The sequence below is a fragment of the Lepidochelys olivacea genome (assembly GCF_965140295.1).
Source record: "Lepidochelys olivacea isolate rLepOli2 genome assembly, chromosome: 13".
Classification (NCBI taxonomy): Eukaryota; Metazoa; Chordata; order Testudines; family Cheloniidae; genus Lepidochelys; species Lepidochelys olivacea.
This window is the reverse complement of record NC_140423.1, coordinates 38,209,909-38,229,254: the sequence shown is the minus strand read 5'-3', so window position 1 is coordinate 38,229,254 and position 19,346 is coordinate 38,209,909. Positions and strand designations below refer to the sequence as shown.

Sequence of the window (19,346 nt, the reverse complement as noted above, 5' to 3'; positions counted from 1 at the left end):
ATAGGTATATACCGGTATATTAGGTATATAGTATAGGTGGTATAGGTATATAGGCTGTATAGGTATATACCAGTATATTAGGGGCCGGTATAAACGGGCGGGGTATAAAAAGGCCGGGGGGGTTAGGGGCGGGGTATAAAGGGGCCGGGGGCATTAGAGAGGAGGGGGGCGGGGCATAAAAGGGGCCGGGGCCATTAGAGGGGAGGGGGGCGGGGCGGGGTATAAAGGGGCCGGGGGCATTAGAGGGGAGGGGGGCGGGGCAGGGTATAAAGGGACCAGGGGGGTTAGAGGTGGGCGGGGGGCGTTAGGGGCGGGATATAAAGGGGCTGGGGGCCTTAGGGGCCGGTATAAATGGGCGGGGTATAAAAGGACCTGGGGGGTTAGGGGCAGGGTATAAAGGGACAGGGGGTATAAAGGGGCTGGGGGAGTTAGGGGCCGGAGGCGGGTCGGGGGTGTTAGGGGCGGGGTATAAAGGGGCTGGAGGTCTTAGGGGCCAGTATAAATGGGCGGGGTATAAAAGGGCCGGGGGGGTTAGAGGCGGGTGGGGGGCGTTAGGGGCGGGGTATAAAGGGGCCGGGGGCGTTAGAGGCGGGCGGGGGGCGTTAGGGGCGGGGTATAAAGGGGCCGGTATAAACGGGCAGTATAGGTATATACCGGTATATTAGGTATATTGTATAGGCGGTATAGGTATATACCAGTATATTAGGGGCCGGTATAAACGGGCGGGGTATAAAAAGGCCGAGGGGGTTAGGGGCGGGGTATAAAGGGGCTGGGGGCGTTAGAGGCGGGCGGGGGCGTTAGGGGCGGGGTATAAAAGGGCCGGGGGGGTTAGAGGCGGGGTATAAAAGGGCTGGGGGCGTTAGGGGTGGGGTATAAAGGGGCCGGGGGCGTTAGGGGCGGTATATAAAGGGGCTGGGGGCGTTACAGGCGGGCGGGGGGCGTTAGGGGCGGGGTATAAAGGGGCCGGGGAGCATTAGGGGCGGGGTATAAAGGGGCTGGGGGCGTTACAGGCGGGCGGGGGGCGTTAGGGGCGGGGTATAAAGGGGCCGGGGGCGTTACAGGCGGGCGGGGGGCGTTAGGGGCGGGGTATAAAGGGGCTGGGGGCGATACAGGCGGCCGGGGGGGGTTAGGGGCGGGGTATAAAGGGGCCGGGGGCGTTACAGGCGGCCGGGGGGGGTTAGGGGCGGGGTATAAAGGGGCCGGGGGCGTTAGGGGCGGGGTATAAAGGGGCTGGGGGCGTTAGAGGCGGGCTGGGGGCGTTAGGGGCGGGGTATAAAGGGGCCGGGGGGCGTTAGAGGCGGGCGGGGGGCGTTAGGGGCGGGGTATAAAGGGGCCGGGGGCGTTAGAGGCGGGCGGGGGGCGTTAGGGGCGGGGTATAAAGGGGCCGGTATAAACGGGCAGTATAGGTATATACCGGTATATTAGGTATATTGTATAGGCGGTATAGGTATATACCAGTATATTAGGGGCCGGTATAAACGGGCGGGGTATAAAAAGGCCGAGGGGGTTAGGGGCGGGGTATAAAGGGGCTGGGGGCGTTAGAGGCGGGCGGGGGCGTTAGGGGCGGGGTATAAAGGGGCCGGGGGCGTTAGGGGCGGGGTATAAAGGGGCCGGGGGCGTTAGAGGCGGGAGGGGGGCGTTAGTGGCGGGGTATAAAGGGGTCGGGGGCGTTAGAGGCGGGAGGGGGGCGTTAGGGGCGGGGTATAAAGGGGCCGGGGGCGTTAGAGGCGGGAGGGGGGCGTTAGGGGCGGGGTATAAAGGGGCCGGGGGCGTTAGAGGCGGGCGGGGGGCGTTAGGGGCGGGGTATAAAGGGGCCGGGGGCGTTAGAGGCGGGAGGGGGCGTTAGGGGCGGGCGGGGTATAAAGGGGCCGGGGGGCGTTAGAGGCGGGAGGGGGGCGTTAGGGGCGGGGTATAAAGGGGCTGGGGGCGTTAGAAGCGGGCGGGGGGCGTTAGGGGCGGGGTATAAAGGGGCGGGGCGGGGAGCGTTAGGGGCGGGGTATAAAGGGGCTGGAGGCGTTACAGGCGGGCGGGGGGCGTTAGGGGCGGGGCATAAAGGGGCCGGGGGCGTTACAGGCGGGCGGGGGGCGTTAGGGGCGGGGTATAAAGGGGCCGGGGGCGTTAGAGGCGGGCGGGGGGCGTTAGGGGCGGGGTATAAAGGGGCTGGGGGCGTTACAGGCGGGCGGGGGGCGTTAGGGGCGGGGTATAAAGGGGCCGGGGGCGTTACAGGCGGGCGGGGGCGTTAGGGGCGGGGTATAAAGGGGCTGGAGGCGTTAGAGGCGGGCGGGGGGCGTTAGGGGCGGGGTATAAAGGGGCTGGAGGCGTTACAGGCGGGCGGGGGCGTTAGGGGCGGGGTATGAAGGGGCCGGGGGCGTTAGAGGCGGGCGGGGGGTGTTAGGGGCGGGGTATAAAGGGGCCGGGGGGCGTTAGGGGCGGGGTATAAAGGGGCCGGGGGGCGTTAGAGGCGGGCGGGGGGCGTTAGGGGCGGGGTATAAAGGGGCCGGGGGCATTAGAGGCGGGCGGGGGGCGTTAGGGGCGGGGTATAAAGGGGCTGGGGGCGTTACAGGCGGGCGGGGTATAAAGGGGCTGGGGGCGTTAGGGGCGGGGTATAAAGGGGCCGGGGGCGTTACAGGCGGGGGGGGGCGTTAGGGGCGGGGTATAAAGGGGCCGGGGGCGTTAGAGGCGGGCGGGGGGCGTTAGGGGCGGGGTATAAAGGGGCTGGAGGCGTTACAGGCGGGCGGGGGGCGTTAGGGGCGGGGTATAAAGGGGCCGGGGGCGTTAGAGGCGGGCGGGGGGTGTTAGGGGCGGGGTATAAAGGGGCCGGGGGCGTTAGAGGCGGGCGGGGGGTGTTAGGGGCGGGGTATAAAGGGGCGGGGCGGGGAGCGTTAGGGGCCGGGTATAAATTGCCGCGGGGCGGGGCCAGGCTCCCCATTTTGTGGGTTACACATCTTCCCCCAACCAAACAGGCGCCGTCGATCTAGTGGCCGTCAATCATCAAACTCCATCTATTCTGGGAGCCAGGATCCTCTCGGTCCCGCCTTCTATTCCCGTCAATCACCTATGCATTGTCCAATCAGGAACCTGGTTCGCTCTCAGGGCCCGCCTCCCAATCTCTGGTCTCAACCAAGTCCTTGCAAATCAGACAGGCAGTGTCCCTGGGGAGCCAGCCTCCCGTGTAGCCTGTCAATCACTTTTTTAAAGTCCAATCAGAAGAGTCGACGCCTTCTTTTTTCTGCTGTCCCGTCCCTTGTTTCCAGGGCGAGTCATACGGTAACTGTCCAATCAGAGAGGCCGCGCTGTTTGTCTCCAAGCTGCCACAAGTACAGCTTCTCGCAAGCTGTCACTCTCCACCCAATCCCCGAGTTGGCCTGTGCTTCAGATCCCCGCCTCTCCTGTCACGATGGAGGAGGGCCAATCAACGTGCCGAATTTTCTACAACGCCCTCTACCCCCCTTGGTGTTGAGACGAGGAGCCAATCAGAGGGCGCCGGGCTTGCCCTTCCTCTCTCTTCTTCCGTTAGAGGCGGCTGCAGCTCCAAAGATGTAAACAAGGCCTCGCGCTGCGACCGTTGGCGGGTGAGGAAGGTCTCGCGGTTAGGGAAAAGGAGGGGGAGGGAGTTTGGAGGCTTCTGATTGGCTACGGCCGGCCCGCAGGGGAGGGGGAGGAGGAGGAGGAGGAGGAGGAGAAGGAGGAGGTTGTGGGGGGGGAAGGGAGCTGGGTTGTGGACGGGGATAGCCAGAGTGCCCCCCTAAGTATAGGACGTTCTGATTGGTGGGTCTGGGGCAATATAGGGCGCTCTGATTGGTGGGAGGCTCTCTTGCCCTTAAGAAGCCCCCCGGTTGGTGCAGTGGTTTTCAGCCTTTTGTACCGGTGACCCCTTTCACACAGCACGCCTCTGAGCGCGACCCCCGCTTGCCCATGTTTAACACCAGCGGGGCTTGGGGTGGAGGCCGACCGCTCGCAACCCCCGTGTAATCACCGAGGGGGCCCGACCCCCAGTTTGAGAACCCCTGGGCTGGTGGGCTAGAGGCTGGCATATGAGAGGGGGCAAGAATCGAGGCGGGGTTGGCTGTGCAGTCAGGCCCCTGTGATTGGTGGGTGGCACACTGAGGGGAGCAAGAGTGCCCCCTGAGTATAAGGCGCTCTGATTGGTGGATGGCTGCTAACAAGTCATTGGTGGGTCCCTGTGCTATCTTGAGCGGAGCAAGTGTGTCCCCTGAGCATAGGGTCCTCTGATTGGTGGGGAAGGGAGCAGGGCACTGAATGTACAGGTCTGATTGGTGGGCACGGAAGCAGCCCTCATTGGTGGGTAGCTGCAGTATCTATCACAATGGCCCCCTGAGGATAAAGGGCTGTGATTGGTGGGTGGCTGTGGTAAACTGAGTGGAGGCAATAGGCCTCTGATTGGTGGCTAAAGGTTTTCTTTTCAGGGAGCTTCTTGTTCCTGACTGGCTGTGCGGGGAATGGGAGAGGAGCCAACACAGCAAACCCCTGGGCCTAGTTCTAGACAATGCTATAGGCATGGGCTCTCGTAGCAGCAGCGCCAGCTCTGGGGGCCAGGACCCCCAGGACGGCAGGCCCCAGAGGGGCTCCAGGCTCCTGGGGAGGGAGGAGGAGGAGGAGAACGACGATTTGGATCTGGCCCAGGTACTGGCAAATCTACTGCGCAGGTAACTTACTTCACTGCCTACTTCTCTACGTGCAGCACAGGGAGTCTTCCCACCTGCCTAGGGTTGCTAACTGTCTAATTGCCCAAACTCAAACATCCTTGCCCCGCCCCTTCCCTGAGGCCATGCCCCCCGCCCACTCCATCCCCTGCTCTCCCCCACCCTCACTCACTTTCACCGGGCTGAGGCACAGGGTTGGGGTGCGGGAGTAGGTTTGGGTTATGGGGTCTGGGAGGGAGCTTGGGTGCAGGAGGGGCTCAGGGCTGGGGCAGGGGCTTGGGTGTGGGTTCTGGGTTGGGGCAGAGGGGTTTGGCGTGTGGGAGGGGGGTCTGGACTCAGCCTGGGATGGGCAGGGGCTTGGGGTGCAGGACAGGATGCAGGGATCTGGCTCTGGGAGGGAGTTTGGGTGCGGGAGGGGGCTCAGGGCTAGGGCAAGGGTTTGGGGTGCAGGCTCCAGGAAGCACTTACTTTGGGTGGGGGCTCCCGGAAGCGATCGGAATGTCCAGCTCCTAGGCTCAGGGCCAGCTAGGTGGCTCTGCACTCTGCCCCTGCCTGCAGACACTGCTCCCGCAGTTCTGATTGGCTGGGAACCTCAGCCAATGGGAGCTGCGGACCCAGCGCTCAGGGTGGGGGCAGTGCGCAGAGGCCCCTCGGCCTCCCCTGCACATAGGAGCTGGAGGTGCCAGCCACTTCCAGGAGCCGCATGGAGCCAGGGCAGGCAGGAAACCTGCCTCTAGCCCCGCTGCACCACTTGATTTTTAGTGGCCTAAAATCTCCCGGATTGGGTTCAGTAGCATCTGGGAGTTTGAGGCTGATTCCAGGAGATGCCTGGCCAATCTGGGAGGGTTGGCAACCCTACATCTGGGGCCTTTGCCCTCTAGGGGGTGCCAGCTCCAGCCTGGCCTCCACTGGCATAGGGAGTGGGCGCTGGGGCTTCTCCCCTCCCCTCCCAAGTGGAATCACAAGACAGGATGCAGTGTGAATGCAATGACGACTCTGCTGCTGGATCGAATCAGTCGCTCCATGACTGGCCCTGGCAGACTTCTTCCCTGCGGGATTCATGAGACACAAGCAGAAAATCCAATTGGAACCATCAGCATGTCGGGGGCAGGTGGGAAGAGGGGAAACCTCAAATTTAACCTCTGTGGGACTGGAATTAAATAGTGGCTCATCAGGTGACTCCGAGCTCCCAGGGAGACTTCGCGCTCCGACCGCTAGGGGAATATCACACTGGAGCCGAGAGGGTTTGGTCCAGATGATCACGCGGCTCCCTTCTAGCCTAAGAATCGACAAATCCTTCACACCAGGGCACTGAATTCTGAGAACAGGAAACAAATGCAGGTTTCTAGATGGCGCACCCCAGACTCCTGGGTTCTATCCCTCCACGATGCCAGAGGCCTTCTGGTCTAGGGTTTGGGACGGGGGCTGAAGGGGAGGTCGGGCTGATGAATGAGCTCTGGTTTCTGCACCCCGCAGAGGTCAGATTCGGTTGGTGCCAGGCGGAGGCGCAGCCAGTGTCCAGGTGGTCCAGACACTGTCCGATTCAGACGATGACAACGACAACGCCTGGGAGGGGCGGTTGGGAGACAGTTACAACCCCCCAGGTACAGACCAGGATGCCTGGGCTCTGCCCCCAGCTCTGGGAGGGGAGTGAGGACTAGTCGTTAGAGTGGGGCGGGGGGGCTGGGAGCCAGGACTCCTGGGTTCTGTGCCCAGCTCTGGGATGGGAGTGTGGGCTAGTGATTATAACAGGGGAGCTGGGAGCCGGGACTCCTGGGTTCTGTTCTCTGCTGCTATTTATACCTGGTACATCTCTCTGCCCCCCCACAGTGGACTCTGCGCCTGACACCCGGGACGTGGAAAGTAATGAGATCAAAACCCAGATCCAGCTGGCAAATGGGATGCTGGGCTCCAGGCGAGCCAACCGCAGCATCCCCCACCTCCTCCGCCAGGTACGTGGCCCCTCTTGCAGGGGAGCCCTAGGGCCAAAGGGGAGTGGGGTCTGGTGGGTTAGAGCACAGAGCCTGGGCACCCGGACTCTGGGGTTCTCACACCCGCTTTGTTCCCTCTGCAGAGAGAGTGGGGCTTGTGCCACAACAGCAGCTTTTCCCCGGGCGAGTGCTCCCGTGTGATGTCCCAGTGAGTATCGGTGGAGTGGGGTGGGTGGGTGGGTGGGGGCCTTGGCAGGGGACTCCCCACTGACCCTGTGCTCTCTTCACCCCCCAGTTTCCTGCCCAACCAGCTGGCATTCACCGACTCCTACTCCCAGAAGGTCTTCTGCGGTGTCTACTCCAGGGATGGACAGCTCTTCATGTCCGCCAGTCAAGGTATTGTGGGGGGGGCCCTCAGGGTGGCTCACCAGCTTACCCACAATCCCCTCTGCTCTTGCCACAGGGCTCCCACTGAAGCCTGGCTGCTTGGCTTTGTGGGTAAGCGACATCCCAGAATATTCTCTCCTGCCTTTCAGAAGAGAGTAGTACCAGCTTGCAGTGCCACCCACCCGCTTGGCATTGTGGGTCAGGGTCATGCCCTTGTGCATTGTGGGTAACCATTCTACCAGAATTCTCTCCGGTCCCATCTGAGGGTCCTTCAGGGGAGCAATCTGGGAGGGCCCTTACCCACAATGCAAAGCAGCTGAGCTGTGCAGGGAGCTCTTGGGCGAGAGCAGAGAGGATTCTGGGAGGGCGCTGGGTGGTAGATGCTCAGTGCCGCCCCTTCCCTGTTTTGCAATGTGGGTACGGGCCATCCTAGCATCCTCCCTCCTAACCCCTCCCCTCTCTCCCTGCCCCCCTCCCAGACCAGATGATCCGCCTGTATGACTGCCGCCACAGATGCTTCCGGAAGTTCAAGAGCATCCAGGCACGGGATGTTGGCTGGAGCATCCTGGACGTCACCTTCACCCCCGACGGAAGCCACTTCCTCTACTCCAGCTGGTCCGACTACAGTGAGTAGGGACTGGGGGCAGAGCCTGCCTTAGCCCCCCTGCCCCCAGGCAGGAAGCACTGACCAATGTGTGTCTCCCTACCTCCCTCCACCAGTTCACATCTGTAACATCTATGGCGATGGAGATGTCCACACAGCACTGGATCTGAGGTAATGGGGGTGGGGACTGCCATGATAAGTGAGATTGGAGGGGTCAGCTATCATGATATGGAGGGATTAAAGGGGGTATTGGTCATTGGTCTGGGTGGGGGCAATTGCCCGGCAGGCAACATATGCCCCACTTTGCAGAGGGAGGAGACTCTTCTCCCCAGCCCTGACCCTGGATCCCTGCCAGTCTGCCCCAGGGGGAGAGCCCTCCCTGACCCCCAGATCAGAGGATCAGTTAGACCCAGAGCATGGAAGAAAGAGCCACCAGCCAGGCATTGAGGGAAAAGATTCCCTGAGCCCACTCCCTCTAGTGTTCCACCTTCTGCTGTGGCGGATCCCTGATGTCTCAGAGGAAGATGGAGGGGAGAGAATACCCAACATGCATCTGGCCAGACTTCCATCTCGGTTCCTTCCTGACCCCTCCAGGCTGCAAGCCCTGAAGCATGAGATTGGAGGTTGGGTGTCTGCTTCAAATGAACGCATGGGGCAGGGGGACAATGCGGGGACAATGCAGGCCCATCCTGTTCTCCCCAGAGACATGAAGGAAGGGGAAGAGCAGGGGGACCCATAGATTCATGGACTCTGAGGACCACGCCCTCCCCCGTTGCAGGATTTCAGTGTCTGTCTCTCCTCGTCGCAGGCCGAACGAGCGCCGGTTCGCCGTCTTCTCCCTCACGGTCTCCTCCGATGGGCGGGAGGTGATTGGCGGGTAAGTCACAAGGGGGGCCCCACCCCCCCAGAGCCAAGAGCAGCCGCAGGTGAGCTCCTGCATTTCCAATCTGGTCATGTGGTGAGAGCAGAGGATTCTGGGATGGCCCTTACCCATAAATGCACATCGGGGATGGCCACTGCCTACAACGGACTTCTGGGCGTCCCTCCCACCCCTTTCTAAAAGGCCCTTGGGCGAGAGCAGAGAGGATTCTGGGACAGCACTTGACCACCCAGCCATGCGCTGTGGCTCTTACCCACAATGCATAGCAAGGTGAGCCCCACTGAGCCAGGTTAGACCAGCTGGGCACCCCTCAAGCCCAAACCTCTCCACCAGAGGGGCAGGATCACTCTCTCTGCCCTTCAGACCCTGCCCTATCTCCAGCCTCACTGCCTGATGCCTCAGTTTCCCCTCCCCAGGGCTAACGACGGGTGCATCTACATATTCGACCGGGAGCAGAATAAACGGACACTCAAGGTACCTCCCCTGCTGGGGGGCAGGCGGACACACTGGGGCAGGGAGGGTTCTGGGAGGATGCTTACCCACAATGCTGTGCGGGTTGGTTCACTGGGAGCCCCTTGGTGACAGCAGAGCGAATTCTGGGCACAGGCGTTTGCGTGACACTCCCAGCCCCAGAATGCTTTTAAAAACCGGAGTTTTATTGAACTCAGTATCCAGAACTGAACAGCCCCAGCTTGCCAAGCACCTGCTGCTGAGCCCCCGAATTCTGCTCCTGCGCCCCGACCTGTCCCCTTTGACCTCTTCAGTCAACTTCCAATCCTTAAGGCACGTGGCGCAGGGAAACATTGCCGGGGCGCTGCCTTGCGAGTGCTACGTTCTCCCCTCGGAAACAGAAATAACGTGCTACTGTGGTCCAGCGCTCCCTGCAATGCATTAGCAGCCGCTGGGAGGCCCGCTAGCTTGTAAGCGCCATCTCAGCTGTGACAGGCCTTTGTGCGAGACTACAAAGCCGAGATACCATGGGCAGAAGGGACCAGCGTGCACATCTCCTCTGACCTAGATACCGCAGCTCATAGACCTCCCCCAATAATTCCTAGAGCAGCTCTCTTGATTTTTAAAATCACCGGTGATGGAGAATTCACCATGACCCTTGGTACGTTGTTCCAATGGTTAATTACTCTCACGGTTAAACATTTATGCCTCATGTCTAGTCCGGGAGGAAGCACAGGCAGGAATGTCTGTGAGGGGAGGGCTCCTGCCTCATATTGAGAATGAGGGGCGATCAGCAGGTTATCTCAAGTGCTTATATATGAATGCATAAAGCCTTGGAAACAAGCAGGGAGAACTGGAGGTCCTGGTGATGTCAAGGAATTATGATGTGATTGGAATAACAGAGACTTGGTGGGATAACTCACATGACTGGAGTACTGTCATGGATGGTTATAAGCTGTTGAGGAAGGACAGGCAGGGCAGAAAAGGTGGGGGAGTAGCACTGTATGTACGGGAGCAGTATGACTGCTCAGAGCTCCGGTACGAAACTGCGGAAAAACCTGAGTGTCTCTGGATTAAATTTAGAAGTGTGAGCAACAAGAGTGATGTAGTGGTGGGAGTCTGCTATAGACCACTGGACCAGGGGGATGAGGTGGATGAGGCTTTCTTCCGGCAGCTCACAGAAGCTACTAGATCGCACGCCCTGGTTCTCATGGGTGACTTTAATTTTCCGGACATCTGCTGGGAGAGCAATACAGCGGTGCACAGACAATCCAGGAAGTTTTTGGAAAGCGTAGGGGACAATTTCCTGGTGCAAGTGCTAGAGGAGCCAACTAGGGGGGGAGCTTTTCTTGACCTGCTGCTCACAAACCGGGAAGAATTAGTGGGGGAAGCAAAAGTGGATGGGAATCTGGGAGGCAGTGACCATGAGTTGGTTGAGTTCAGGATCCTGACACAGGGAAGAAAGGTAAGCAGCAGGATCCGGACCCTGGACTTCAGGAAAGCAGACTTCGACTCCCTCAGGGAACGGATGGGTAGGATCCCCTGGGGGACTAACATGAAGGGGAAAGGAGTCCAGGAGAGCTGGCTGTATTTCAAGGAATCCCTGTTGAGGTTACAGGGACAAACCATCCCGATGAGTCGAAAGAATAGTAAATATGGCAGGCGACCAGCTTGGCTTAACGGTGAAATCCTAGCGGATCTTAAACATAAAAAAGAAGCTTACAAGAAGTGGAAGGTTGGACATATGACCAGGGAAGAGTATAAAAATATTGCTCGGGCATGTAGGAATGAAATCAGGAGGGCCAAATCGCACCTGGAGCTGCAGCTAGCGAGAGATGTCAAGAGTAACAAGAAGGGTTTCTTCAGGTATGTTGGCAACAAGAAGAAAGCCAAGGAAAGTGTGGGCCCCTTAATGAATGAGGGAGGCAACCTAGTGACAGAGGATGTGGAAAAAGCTAATGTACTCAATGCTTTTTTTGCCTCTGTCTTCACTAACAAGGTCAGCTCCCAGACTGCTGCGTTGGGCATCACAACATGGGGAATAGATGGCCAGCCCTCTGGAGAAAGAGGTGGTTAGGGACTATTTAGAAAAGCTGGACGTGCACAAGTCCATGGGGCCGGACGAGTTGCATCCGAGAGTGCTGAAGGAATTGGCGGCTGTGATTGCAGAGCCATTGGCCATTATCTTTGAAAACTCGTGGCAAACGGGGGAAGTCCCGGATGACTGGAAAAAGGCTAATGTAGTGCCAATCTTTAAAAAAGGGAAGAAGGAGGATCCTGGGAACTACAGGCCAGTCAGCCTCACCTCAGTCCCCGGAAAAATCATGGAGCAGGTCCTCAAAGAATCAATCCTGAAGCACTTACATGAGAGGAAAGTGATCCGGAACAGTCAGCATGGATTCACCAAGGGAAGGTCATGCCTGACTAATCTAATTGCCTTCTATGATGAGATTACTGGTTCTGTGGATGAGGGGAAAGCAGTGGATGTATTGTTTCTTGACTTTAGCAAAGCTTTTGACACGGTCTCCCACAGTAGTCTTGTCAGCAAGTTAAAGAAGTATGGGCTGGATGAATGCACTATAAGGTGGATAGAAAGTTGGCTAGATTGTCGGGCCCAACGGGTAGTGATCAATGGCTCCATGTCTAGTTGGCAGCCGGTGTCAAGTGGAGTGCCCCAGGGGTCGGTCCTGGGGCCGGTTTTGTTCAATATCTTCATAAATGATCTGAAGGATGGTGTGGATTGCACTCTCAGCAAATTTGTGGATGATACTAAACTGGGAGGAGTGGTAGATACGCTGAAGGGCAGGGATAGGATACAGAGGGACCTAGACAAATTGGAGGATTGGGCCAAAAGAAATCTGATGAGGTTCAATAAGGATAAGTGCAGAGTCCCGCACTTCGCACGGAAGAACCCAATGCACAGCTACAGACTAGGGACCGAATGGCTAGGCAGCAGTTCTGCGGAAAAGGACCTAGGGGTGACAGTGGACGAGAAGCTGGATATGAGTCAGCAGTGTGCCCTTGTTGCCAAGAAGGCCAATGGCATTTTGGGATGTATAAGTAGGGGCATAGCGAGCAGATCGAGGGACGTGATCGTCCCCCTCTATTCGACATTGGTGAGGCCTCATCTGGAGTACTGTGTCCAGTTTTCGGCCCCACACTACAAGAAGGATGTGGATAAATTGGAGAGAGTCCAGCGAAGGGCAACAAAAATGATTAGGGGTCTGGAACACATGACTTCTGAGGAGAGGCTGAGGGAACTGGGATTGTTTAGTCTGCAGAAGAGAAGAATGAGGGGGATTTGATAGCTGCTTTCAACTACCTGAGAGGTGGTTCCAGAGAGGATGGTTCTAGACTATTCTCAGCGGTAGAAGAGGACAGGACAAGGAGTAATGGTCTCAAGTTGCAGTGGGGGAGGTTTAGGTTGGATATTAGGAAAAACTTTTTCACTAGGAGGGTGATGAAACACTGGAATGCGTTACCTAGGGAGGTGGTAGAATCTCCTTCCTTAGAAGTTTTTAAGGTCAGGTTTGACAAAGCCCTGGCTGGAATGATTTAATTGGGGATTGGTCCTGCTTTGAGCAGGAGGTTGGACTAGATGACCTCCTGAGGTCCCTTCCAACCCTGATATTCTGTGATTGTATGATTCTATGAATTTGTCTAGCTTCAACATCCAGCCACTGGGTCCCATCACAGCTTCGTCAGCTAGACTGCAGAGCCCATTATCAAATATTTGTTCCCCATGTAGGAACTTACATAGGCTGATCGAGTCAGCCCTTAACCTGCTCTGTGTCAGACTCCAGGAGCTTAAGTGGTTTGACTTCTCATTCGAAGGCAGGTTTTCCAAACCTTGAATCCTTCTCATAGCTCTTCCCTGAACCCTGTCCAACTGCGCTTGAACTGCGGACATCACAGCTGGGCATAGCATTCCAGTGGTCGCACCAGTGCCAAACTCCTAGGTAAAATAACCCCTGGATGAAGCAGTGCAAATAATGGATTTTGTGCTTCCCTGGTGATTCCAAAATAATTTTTTGCTTCGGATCAGCCTAAAAACCAAACCTTTTGACAGATCAACCTCAGAAAATAATTTGTTCCAGGTGGAGTGAAACATTTTGACACAACCACGAGGGGTGGTTTTACTGCTGACCATTTAAAAGCATTTGTTTTTTAATCAAATGAAAGAAGATTTTGAACAGAAAGTTGGGAAATGGAGACACACCACGTTTCGATTTTGGGGGAGGGGTTCCCTCGCCTGCTTTCTCTTCCCCCCCCCCCCCCCCAAACAATTTGAAACCAGCTCAAATTGGCATAAAGTTTCAGCGTCACAAGATTCTGCTTTTTTGTTAAAGCTTCAAAGAAACTTTTTTCTGGGCTATGTGGCATGTGACAGGCACAAGGCCGTCCCGGTGATGCGTCCCCCAGTCTGATAGTTGGGTTTAGACGTTACGTAGGTGTTCAAATGTCGTCACCGCTGGACGTCTTTTCTCTCTAGCTCTGAGCGTCCGCTGGTGATTTCGCCTCTTGTCTGCTACAGTTTTCAGACTCCACGGTCTCGTTGTGGCAGTCGCGCCTTCCAGCAGCCGGTGCGAAGGTGACTGAGTTCGGATTGGCAGATCCCAAACCATCCTGCTCCTTCCCCAGCCATGGATGGAAGGGTTCAGAGTTCAGCGTCTGTGGACGTCATGTAACGCAGTTGATCTTCAGTCTGCAAATCACTGGGGTCTGAATTTCTCTCCTCAATCTGAGCTCAGATTGGGCTAGTTTGCCTTGTTCCCTGCATCTTCTGTGGTGGCACTGAAGTTACAAAGCAGTAAAAACTCTTTGCCACCCGCTTTTATTCTGTCGTCTGGACAATCCGTTCAAGAGCTGGACATCTAGCTTGAAAACCTGGACCCCCTGAAAGATTCCTGCCAAATACTCTGTCCCCTGTTCAGGAGCCGCGCAAGGCGCTGGCTGATCCTAGCAATTTGTTCCACCTCTTTATGGCCTCTTTGGAGTAATCAGTAAACCCAACCCCAGCTGAGATACAGAAGAGGGGGGTTTGCCATGTCGTGGTAGACCAACGAGGCTTGTGTGTTTCACCTCAGACTCGGGAATCTGCTCTCCATAATTCCCGCTAAAGTTCAGCCGGATCTTTTTGTTTCCTGACAAGCTCCGCCTCCCGTTGGAGGCTAAGGCCGGAGTAAACCACCTGAGTCCCAGCTTCCGGGATTTTGGGCTTGGCAGAAATCCCACTTCCAAGCCCCACCCCAGCTGCCCTTTCCTCGGGAGTGGCTGGTTGTGCTATTTGATTTAAACGCGCCATCGAGGGTGGGGGTGACGCCGTTCCCATGGGTGTTTGGCTCTTTGTTCCCTTCGCTCTCCCCTGAGCCTCTGTGAAATCTTTCAGCCCGCTGCCCTTTGTTTGATCTTCCTTTGTTAACTCCAGCAATGGAGGCATCCCTGAGCTCCCGTCTCCTCCCTGTTTCCGCATAGTTCTGTAATGTGGGGTGACCCCAGAAATGCTCGCCCCCAGGCCAGGAGCAGCACCCCCAGCCCTGCTGACTTGTCCCCTTTCGCCGCTTTAGCTGAGCGCCAGCCCTTAAGAGGGAAGCAGAGCAGGGAAATGGCCTTCGAAGAGCTAATACCACAGGGCCAAGCGACTAGGTCCTTTGAGCAAGAGCAGAGAGGATTCTGGGAGAGGGTTTACCTACAATGCAAAGCAGCTGGGCTGCCCTTGGAGCCCTTGGGAGGACAGAGGATTATGGAAGGGGGCTTACCCACAATCATAGAATCATCGAACTGGAAGGGACCTTGAGAGGTCATCTAGTTCAGTCCCCTGTACTCAAGGCAGGATTAAGAATTATCTAGAGCAGGGATCTCAAACTCAAATCACCACGAGGGCCACATGAGGACAAGTACATTGGCCCAAGGGCCGCATCACTGACACCCCTCCTGCCGCTGCCCCCAGCCCCACCCCCACTCCACCCCTTCCCCAAAGTCCCCATCCCAACTGTGCGCCCTCCCTGTCCCTATTCTAACCCCTTCCCCCAAATCCGCACCTCTTCTCCACCGCCTCCCCTGAGCACGCTTGTCCCCACTCCTCTCCCCCTTCCCCCCCCGGAAAGCGCTAAGCGCCACCAAACAGCTGTTTGGTGGTGGGAAGTGCCTGGAGGTAGGCAGAGGAGTCGGCAGTGGGGGAGGGGAGGTTGGCGGCCGCAGCAAATCGGGCCGCATGTTTGAAACCCCTGATCGAGACCATCCCTGACAGGTGTTTGTCTAACCTGCTCTTCAAAATCTCCTGTGACGGAGATTCCACAACCTCCCTGGGCAATTTATTCCAGTGCCCAAACACCCTGACAGGAAGTTTTTCCTCATGTCCAACCTAAACTGCCCTTGCTGCAATTTAAGCCCATTGCTTCTTGTCCTGGCCTCCGAGGCTAAGAAGAACAATTCTTCTCCCTCTTCCTTGTAACAACCTTTTATGTACTTGAAAACTGTTAACCTGTCCTCCCTCGGTCTTTTCTTCTCCAGACGAAACAATCGCAGTTCTTTCAGTCTTCCCTCACTGGCCATGTTTTCTAGACCTTTCATCATTTCTGTTGCTCTTCTCTGGACTCTCTCCAATTTGTCCACATCCTCCCTGAAATGTGGCACCCAGAACTGGACACAATACTCCAGTTGAGGCCTAATCAGCGTGGAGTAGAGCAGAAGAATTACTTCTCATGTCTTGCTTCCAGCACTCCTGCTAATACAGCCCATAATGATGTTCCCTTTTTTTGCAACAGCGTTACACTGGTGACTCATATTTAGCTTGTGATCCACTATGACCCCCAGATCCCTTTCCACGGTACTTCCTAGTCATTTCCCGTGTGTGTGCACAAGCGCAACTGATTGTTCCTTCCTAAGGGGAGGACTTTGCATTTGTCCATATTGAATGTCATCCTATTTACTTCAGACCATTTCTCCAATTTGTCCAGATCATTTTGAATTTTAATCCTATTCTCCAAAGCACTTGCAACCCCTCCCAGTTGGGTATCGTCTTCAAACTTTATCAGTGTGCTCTCTAGGCCATTATCTATATCACTGATGAAGATATTGAACAGAACCGGACCCAGAACCGATCCCGGCGGGACCCCACTCGTTATGCCCTTCCAGCATGACTGTGAATCAGTGATAGTTACTCTCTGGGAATTATTTTCCAACCACTTATGCACTCACCTTACAGTAGTTCCATCTTAGTTGTATTTCCCTAGTTTGTTTTATGCAAAGCAGCTGGGCCCCACTGGGTCCCTGGAGTGAGAGCAGGAGAGGTAGGCAGCTTACCCACAATGCAAAGTAGCTGGACTGCCCTGGATGGGACAGAGAGGATTATGGGAGGGCACTTACCCACAGTGCAAAGTGACTGGGCTGCCCTGGGAGGGCAGGGAGCATTTGTGGAGGGTGCTTACCCACAATGCCTTATAACCCCTCACCCCTCCCAGATCGAGTCCCATGAGGACGACGTGAACGCCGTGGCTTTCGCCGACGGCAGCTCCCACATCCTCTTCTCGGGGGGCGACGATGCCATCTGCAAGGCGTGGGACCGGCGCACCATGCGGGAGGACGACCCCAAGCCGGTGGGGATGCTGGCTGGCCACCAGGACGGGATCACCTTCATCGACAGCAAGGTGAGGGCCCCTTAGGGGCAGAGTTCTGCCCTGTGGGATGGGGTGCTGGGTGCAGGATGCTGACCCATCTCTGCCTCCCCCTGCCCCAGGGAGATGCCCGCTATTTGATTTCCAACTCCAAGGACCAGACCATCAAGCTGTGGGACATCCGGAGGTTCTCGGGGCCTGAGGGGCTGGAGGCATCACGCCAGGCTGTCACCCAGCAGAACTGGGATTACCGCTGGCAGCAGGTGCCCAAGAAAGGTCAGGCCTAGGGCGTGTAGGCGGGAGAAGTGAGGTGGGGGGTGGGAAGGGAGGGGGCAGGGGCCCTGGGATGGGAAGCAGGACACGAGGTGGGGTGGCGGTGGGAAGTGGGACAGGATTGTGGGCATAGGGGATGGGGGCAGGGAAGGGAAGTGGAATGAGGTGGCGGAGGAGAAAAGGAGGGGATGGGGACAGGAAGTGGGGGCACCGTGTGGTGTTCTGGGGCAAGGGTGGGACAGGCAAGGCAAGGGCACTGTTCAGCTCGGGTGGGGCAGAAAGTGGTTGGCAAGAAGGAGGAAGTGGAGTGCAATGGTGGGGAAGGGGAGGCAGAGAGTAGAAGTCAAGGGGGATGCAGGAAGTGGCATAAAAGGTGACCTTGAGCCTGTCCCCTTGGAGTGGGGGAGCAAAGCAGGAAGTCCCACCCTGGGGAGGGATCTGGTGTGAGTGCGGGCGGGCTCTAACCCTGTCAATCTCCAGTCTGGCGCAAAACCAAGCTGCCGGGCGACAGCTCCCTGATGACGTACCGGGGCCATGGGGTGCTGCACACGCTGATCCGCTGCCGCTTCTCGCCCCCGCACCGCACCGGCCAGCAGTACATCTACAGCGGCTGCTCCACCGGCAAGGTGGTGGGTGAGTAAGGCGGGGTCAACACCTGCCCCCGGGGCAAGGACAGAGAGTGGGGGAGCAAAACAGGAAGTCCCACCCACCAGACAAGGGCCGAAACAGGAAGTCCTGCTTGCAGGAGGGTGGGGATGGGGCTATGACATGGGGCCACTGCCTGGACAGAGGTTGGGGGTGGGCCCCCCAGTGTACATACACATGGTGGCGCCACTGTGTGGGAGGGGCTAGTGTGGGTAGGGGGTGGGGCAAAGCCTATGGGACCCTCCTGCCTGGCACCTGGGCCTGGAGGCCAGCCCCCGGCCCCTCCCCTGCTGTTCCCCCTCCCCCGCAGCTGCAATGCTCGGGGTGGGGGTGGGGGCTGCAGATTTCCCAGCCTGACCCGGTGCTCCAGCCAGCATGGTAAGAGGGCAGGGGTGTGGGTAGGGGCAGGGCGGTCAGAGGGTGGGGAACGGGGGCTTGAATGGGGGCAGGGGTCCCCGGGAGGCAGTCAGGAAGGAGAGGAGGGGTTCGATGGGGTAGTTGGGGGTCTGGGGCTGGTCAGGGGACAGGGAGGGGTGGATGGGCAGAGGTCCCAGGGGGGGTCAGATGGGACAGGAGTCCTGGGGAGCCATCAGGAAGGAGAGGAGGGGTTGGATGGGGCAGCGGAGGGTTGGGGGACAGGGAGGGGTAGAGGGGGCAGGAGTCCAGGGAAGTAGGGGGCGTCGGCAGGGGGGGGCAGGCCCCGCCTGACTGTTTGGGGAGACGCACCCTCCCCTCCCTGGCCCTCCAGAGTTTCACCCCCCTGCTGTAGGGGGAGGGGTCCAGAGGAAGATCCGGTACCTTCCTTGTGAAATAGGGGGTGGGGTGGGGGCAGCTGACCTAGGGAAAGGTCAGGAGGGCTCATAGTGGGGGGGCAGGTGGCCTGACCTATTGGAGTGGGCTGGGGGGAGGGAAACCCCCTTCTTCGGGGAGTGACCCCCTCGCTGCTCTGCCCCCAGTGTATGACCTCCTCAGTGGGCAGATCGTCAAGAAACTGACCAATCACAAGGCCTGCGTGCGTGATGTCAGCTGGCACCCCTATGAGGAGAAGATTGTCAGCAGCTCGGTGAGTGGGGGGCCCAGCGGGGGGTGCTCTGCCTGGGACACTGCTACTGCAGGGGGGGGTGTCCCAGCAGGGGGTGCTCTGCCCAAGGGGGGGCCCCAGCAGGGAGAGTGGGTCTCAGCGGGGGTGCCCTGCCCTGGCAGGGTCATTGGGGTGCGCTGCCCAAATGGGGGACCCCGGCAGGGAGGAGGGGGATCCAGTGGGGGGCGCTCTGCCTGAGGGGGGGACCCTGGCAGGGAGGGTGGGTCTCAGTGCGGGGCGCTCTGCCCGAGGGGGGACCCTGGCAGGGCGGGGGGGGATCCAGTGCGGGGCGCTCTGCCTGAGGGCGCTTTCACCCCTTTCTCCCCCCCGGCAGTGGGACGGCTGTCTACGCCTATGGGAATACCGCCAGGCTGAATACTATGAAGATGATCTCAGGGACCCCAAAAACCTCCCTCCAGCTGGGGAGCCCCCCGCAAGCTCCCTTGGCTTCTTGGATAACTAGCCCTCAGTGCTTGGACTTGTGGAGACTGCATTTGGGTTGCTCTGGGCCCTGCTTTGTGTCATGAACACCCCAAAAATCCTCTGCTCTGGCAGGGGGAGGCTTTCTCTGGCTCAGTACCCCAGGGGCCAGTTGGGGGGAGGAACTCAAACGGAAGAGTCGGTGTTTCCCCCACAGTCACTGGGGTTCAGGGACTTGGGACTCCCCCAGGGGACGTTTGCTGTGTATTATGGACTGATGTGTAATTTACCGGGTGGGGAATGGGGCAGGGGCCTGTCCCCTCTAGGGGGTGCCGGCTCCCATCCGGCCCCAAGGCAGGGACTGGCTGGCTTGGGGGGGGGCGGGGGGGGTAGAG

General features: G+C 58.2%; 1 protein-coding gene across 1 annotated transcript; it reads left to right on the top strand.

Annotated features, from left to right (window-relative positions):
• The first annotated feature begins 3,367 nt into the window (after positions 1-3,367).
• Positions 3,368-19,274, top strand: DCAF11 (DDB1 and CUL4 associated factor 11). The gene is made up of 15 exons (XM_084645188.1): positions 3,368-3,572; positions 4,428-4,667; positions 6,141-6,268; positions 6,495-6,616; positions 6,739-6,803; positions 6,891-6,991; positions 7,462-7,608; positions 7,703-7,757; positions 8,395-8,463; positions 8,883-8,940; positions 16,380-16,565; positions 16,655-16,808; positions 17,286-17,438; positions 18,407-18,513; positions 18,866-19,274. Exons 2-15 carry the CDS (start codon positions 4,519-4,521, stop codon positions 18,992-18,994), a joined length of 1,623 nt encoding a protein of 540 aa, XP_084501314.1. The 5' UTR covers positions 3,368-3,572; positions 4,428-4,518; the 3' UTR covers positions 18,995-19,274.
• The last annotated feature ends 72 nt before the right edge of the window (positions 19,275-19,346 follow it).

Coding starts and splice junctions, on each gene's coding strand:
- DCAF11 (XM_084645188.1), top strand. CDS start 4,519: ATGGGCTCTCGTAGCAGCAGCGCCAGCTCTGGGGGCCAGGACCCCCAG. Junction 7,758..8,394: donor CACACAGCACTGGATCTGAG/GTAATGGGGGTG, acceptor TCCTCGTCGCAG/GCCGAACGAGCGCCGGTTCG. Junction 16,566..16,654: donor TCACCTTCATCGACAGCAAG/GTGAGGGCCCCT, acceptor CCCCTGCCCCAG/GGAGATGCCCGCTATTTGAT.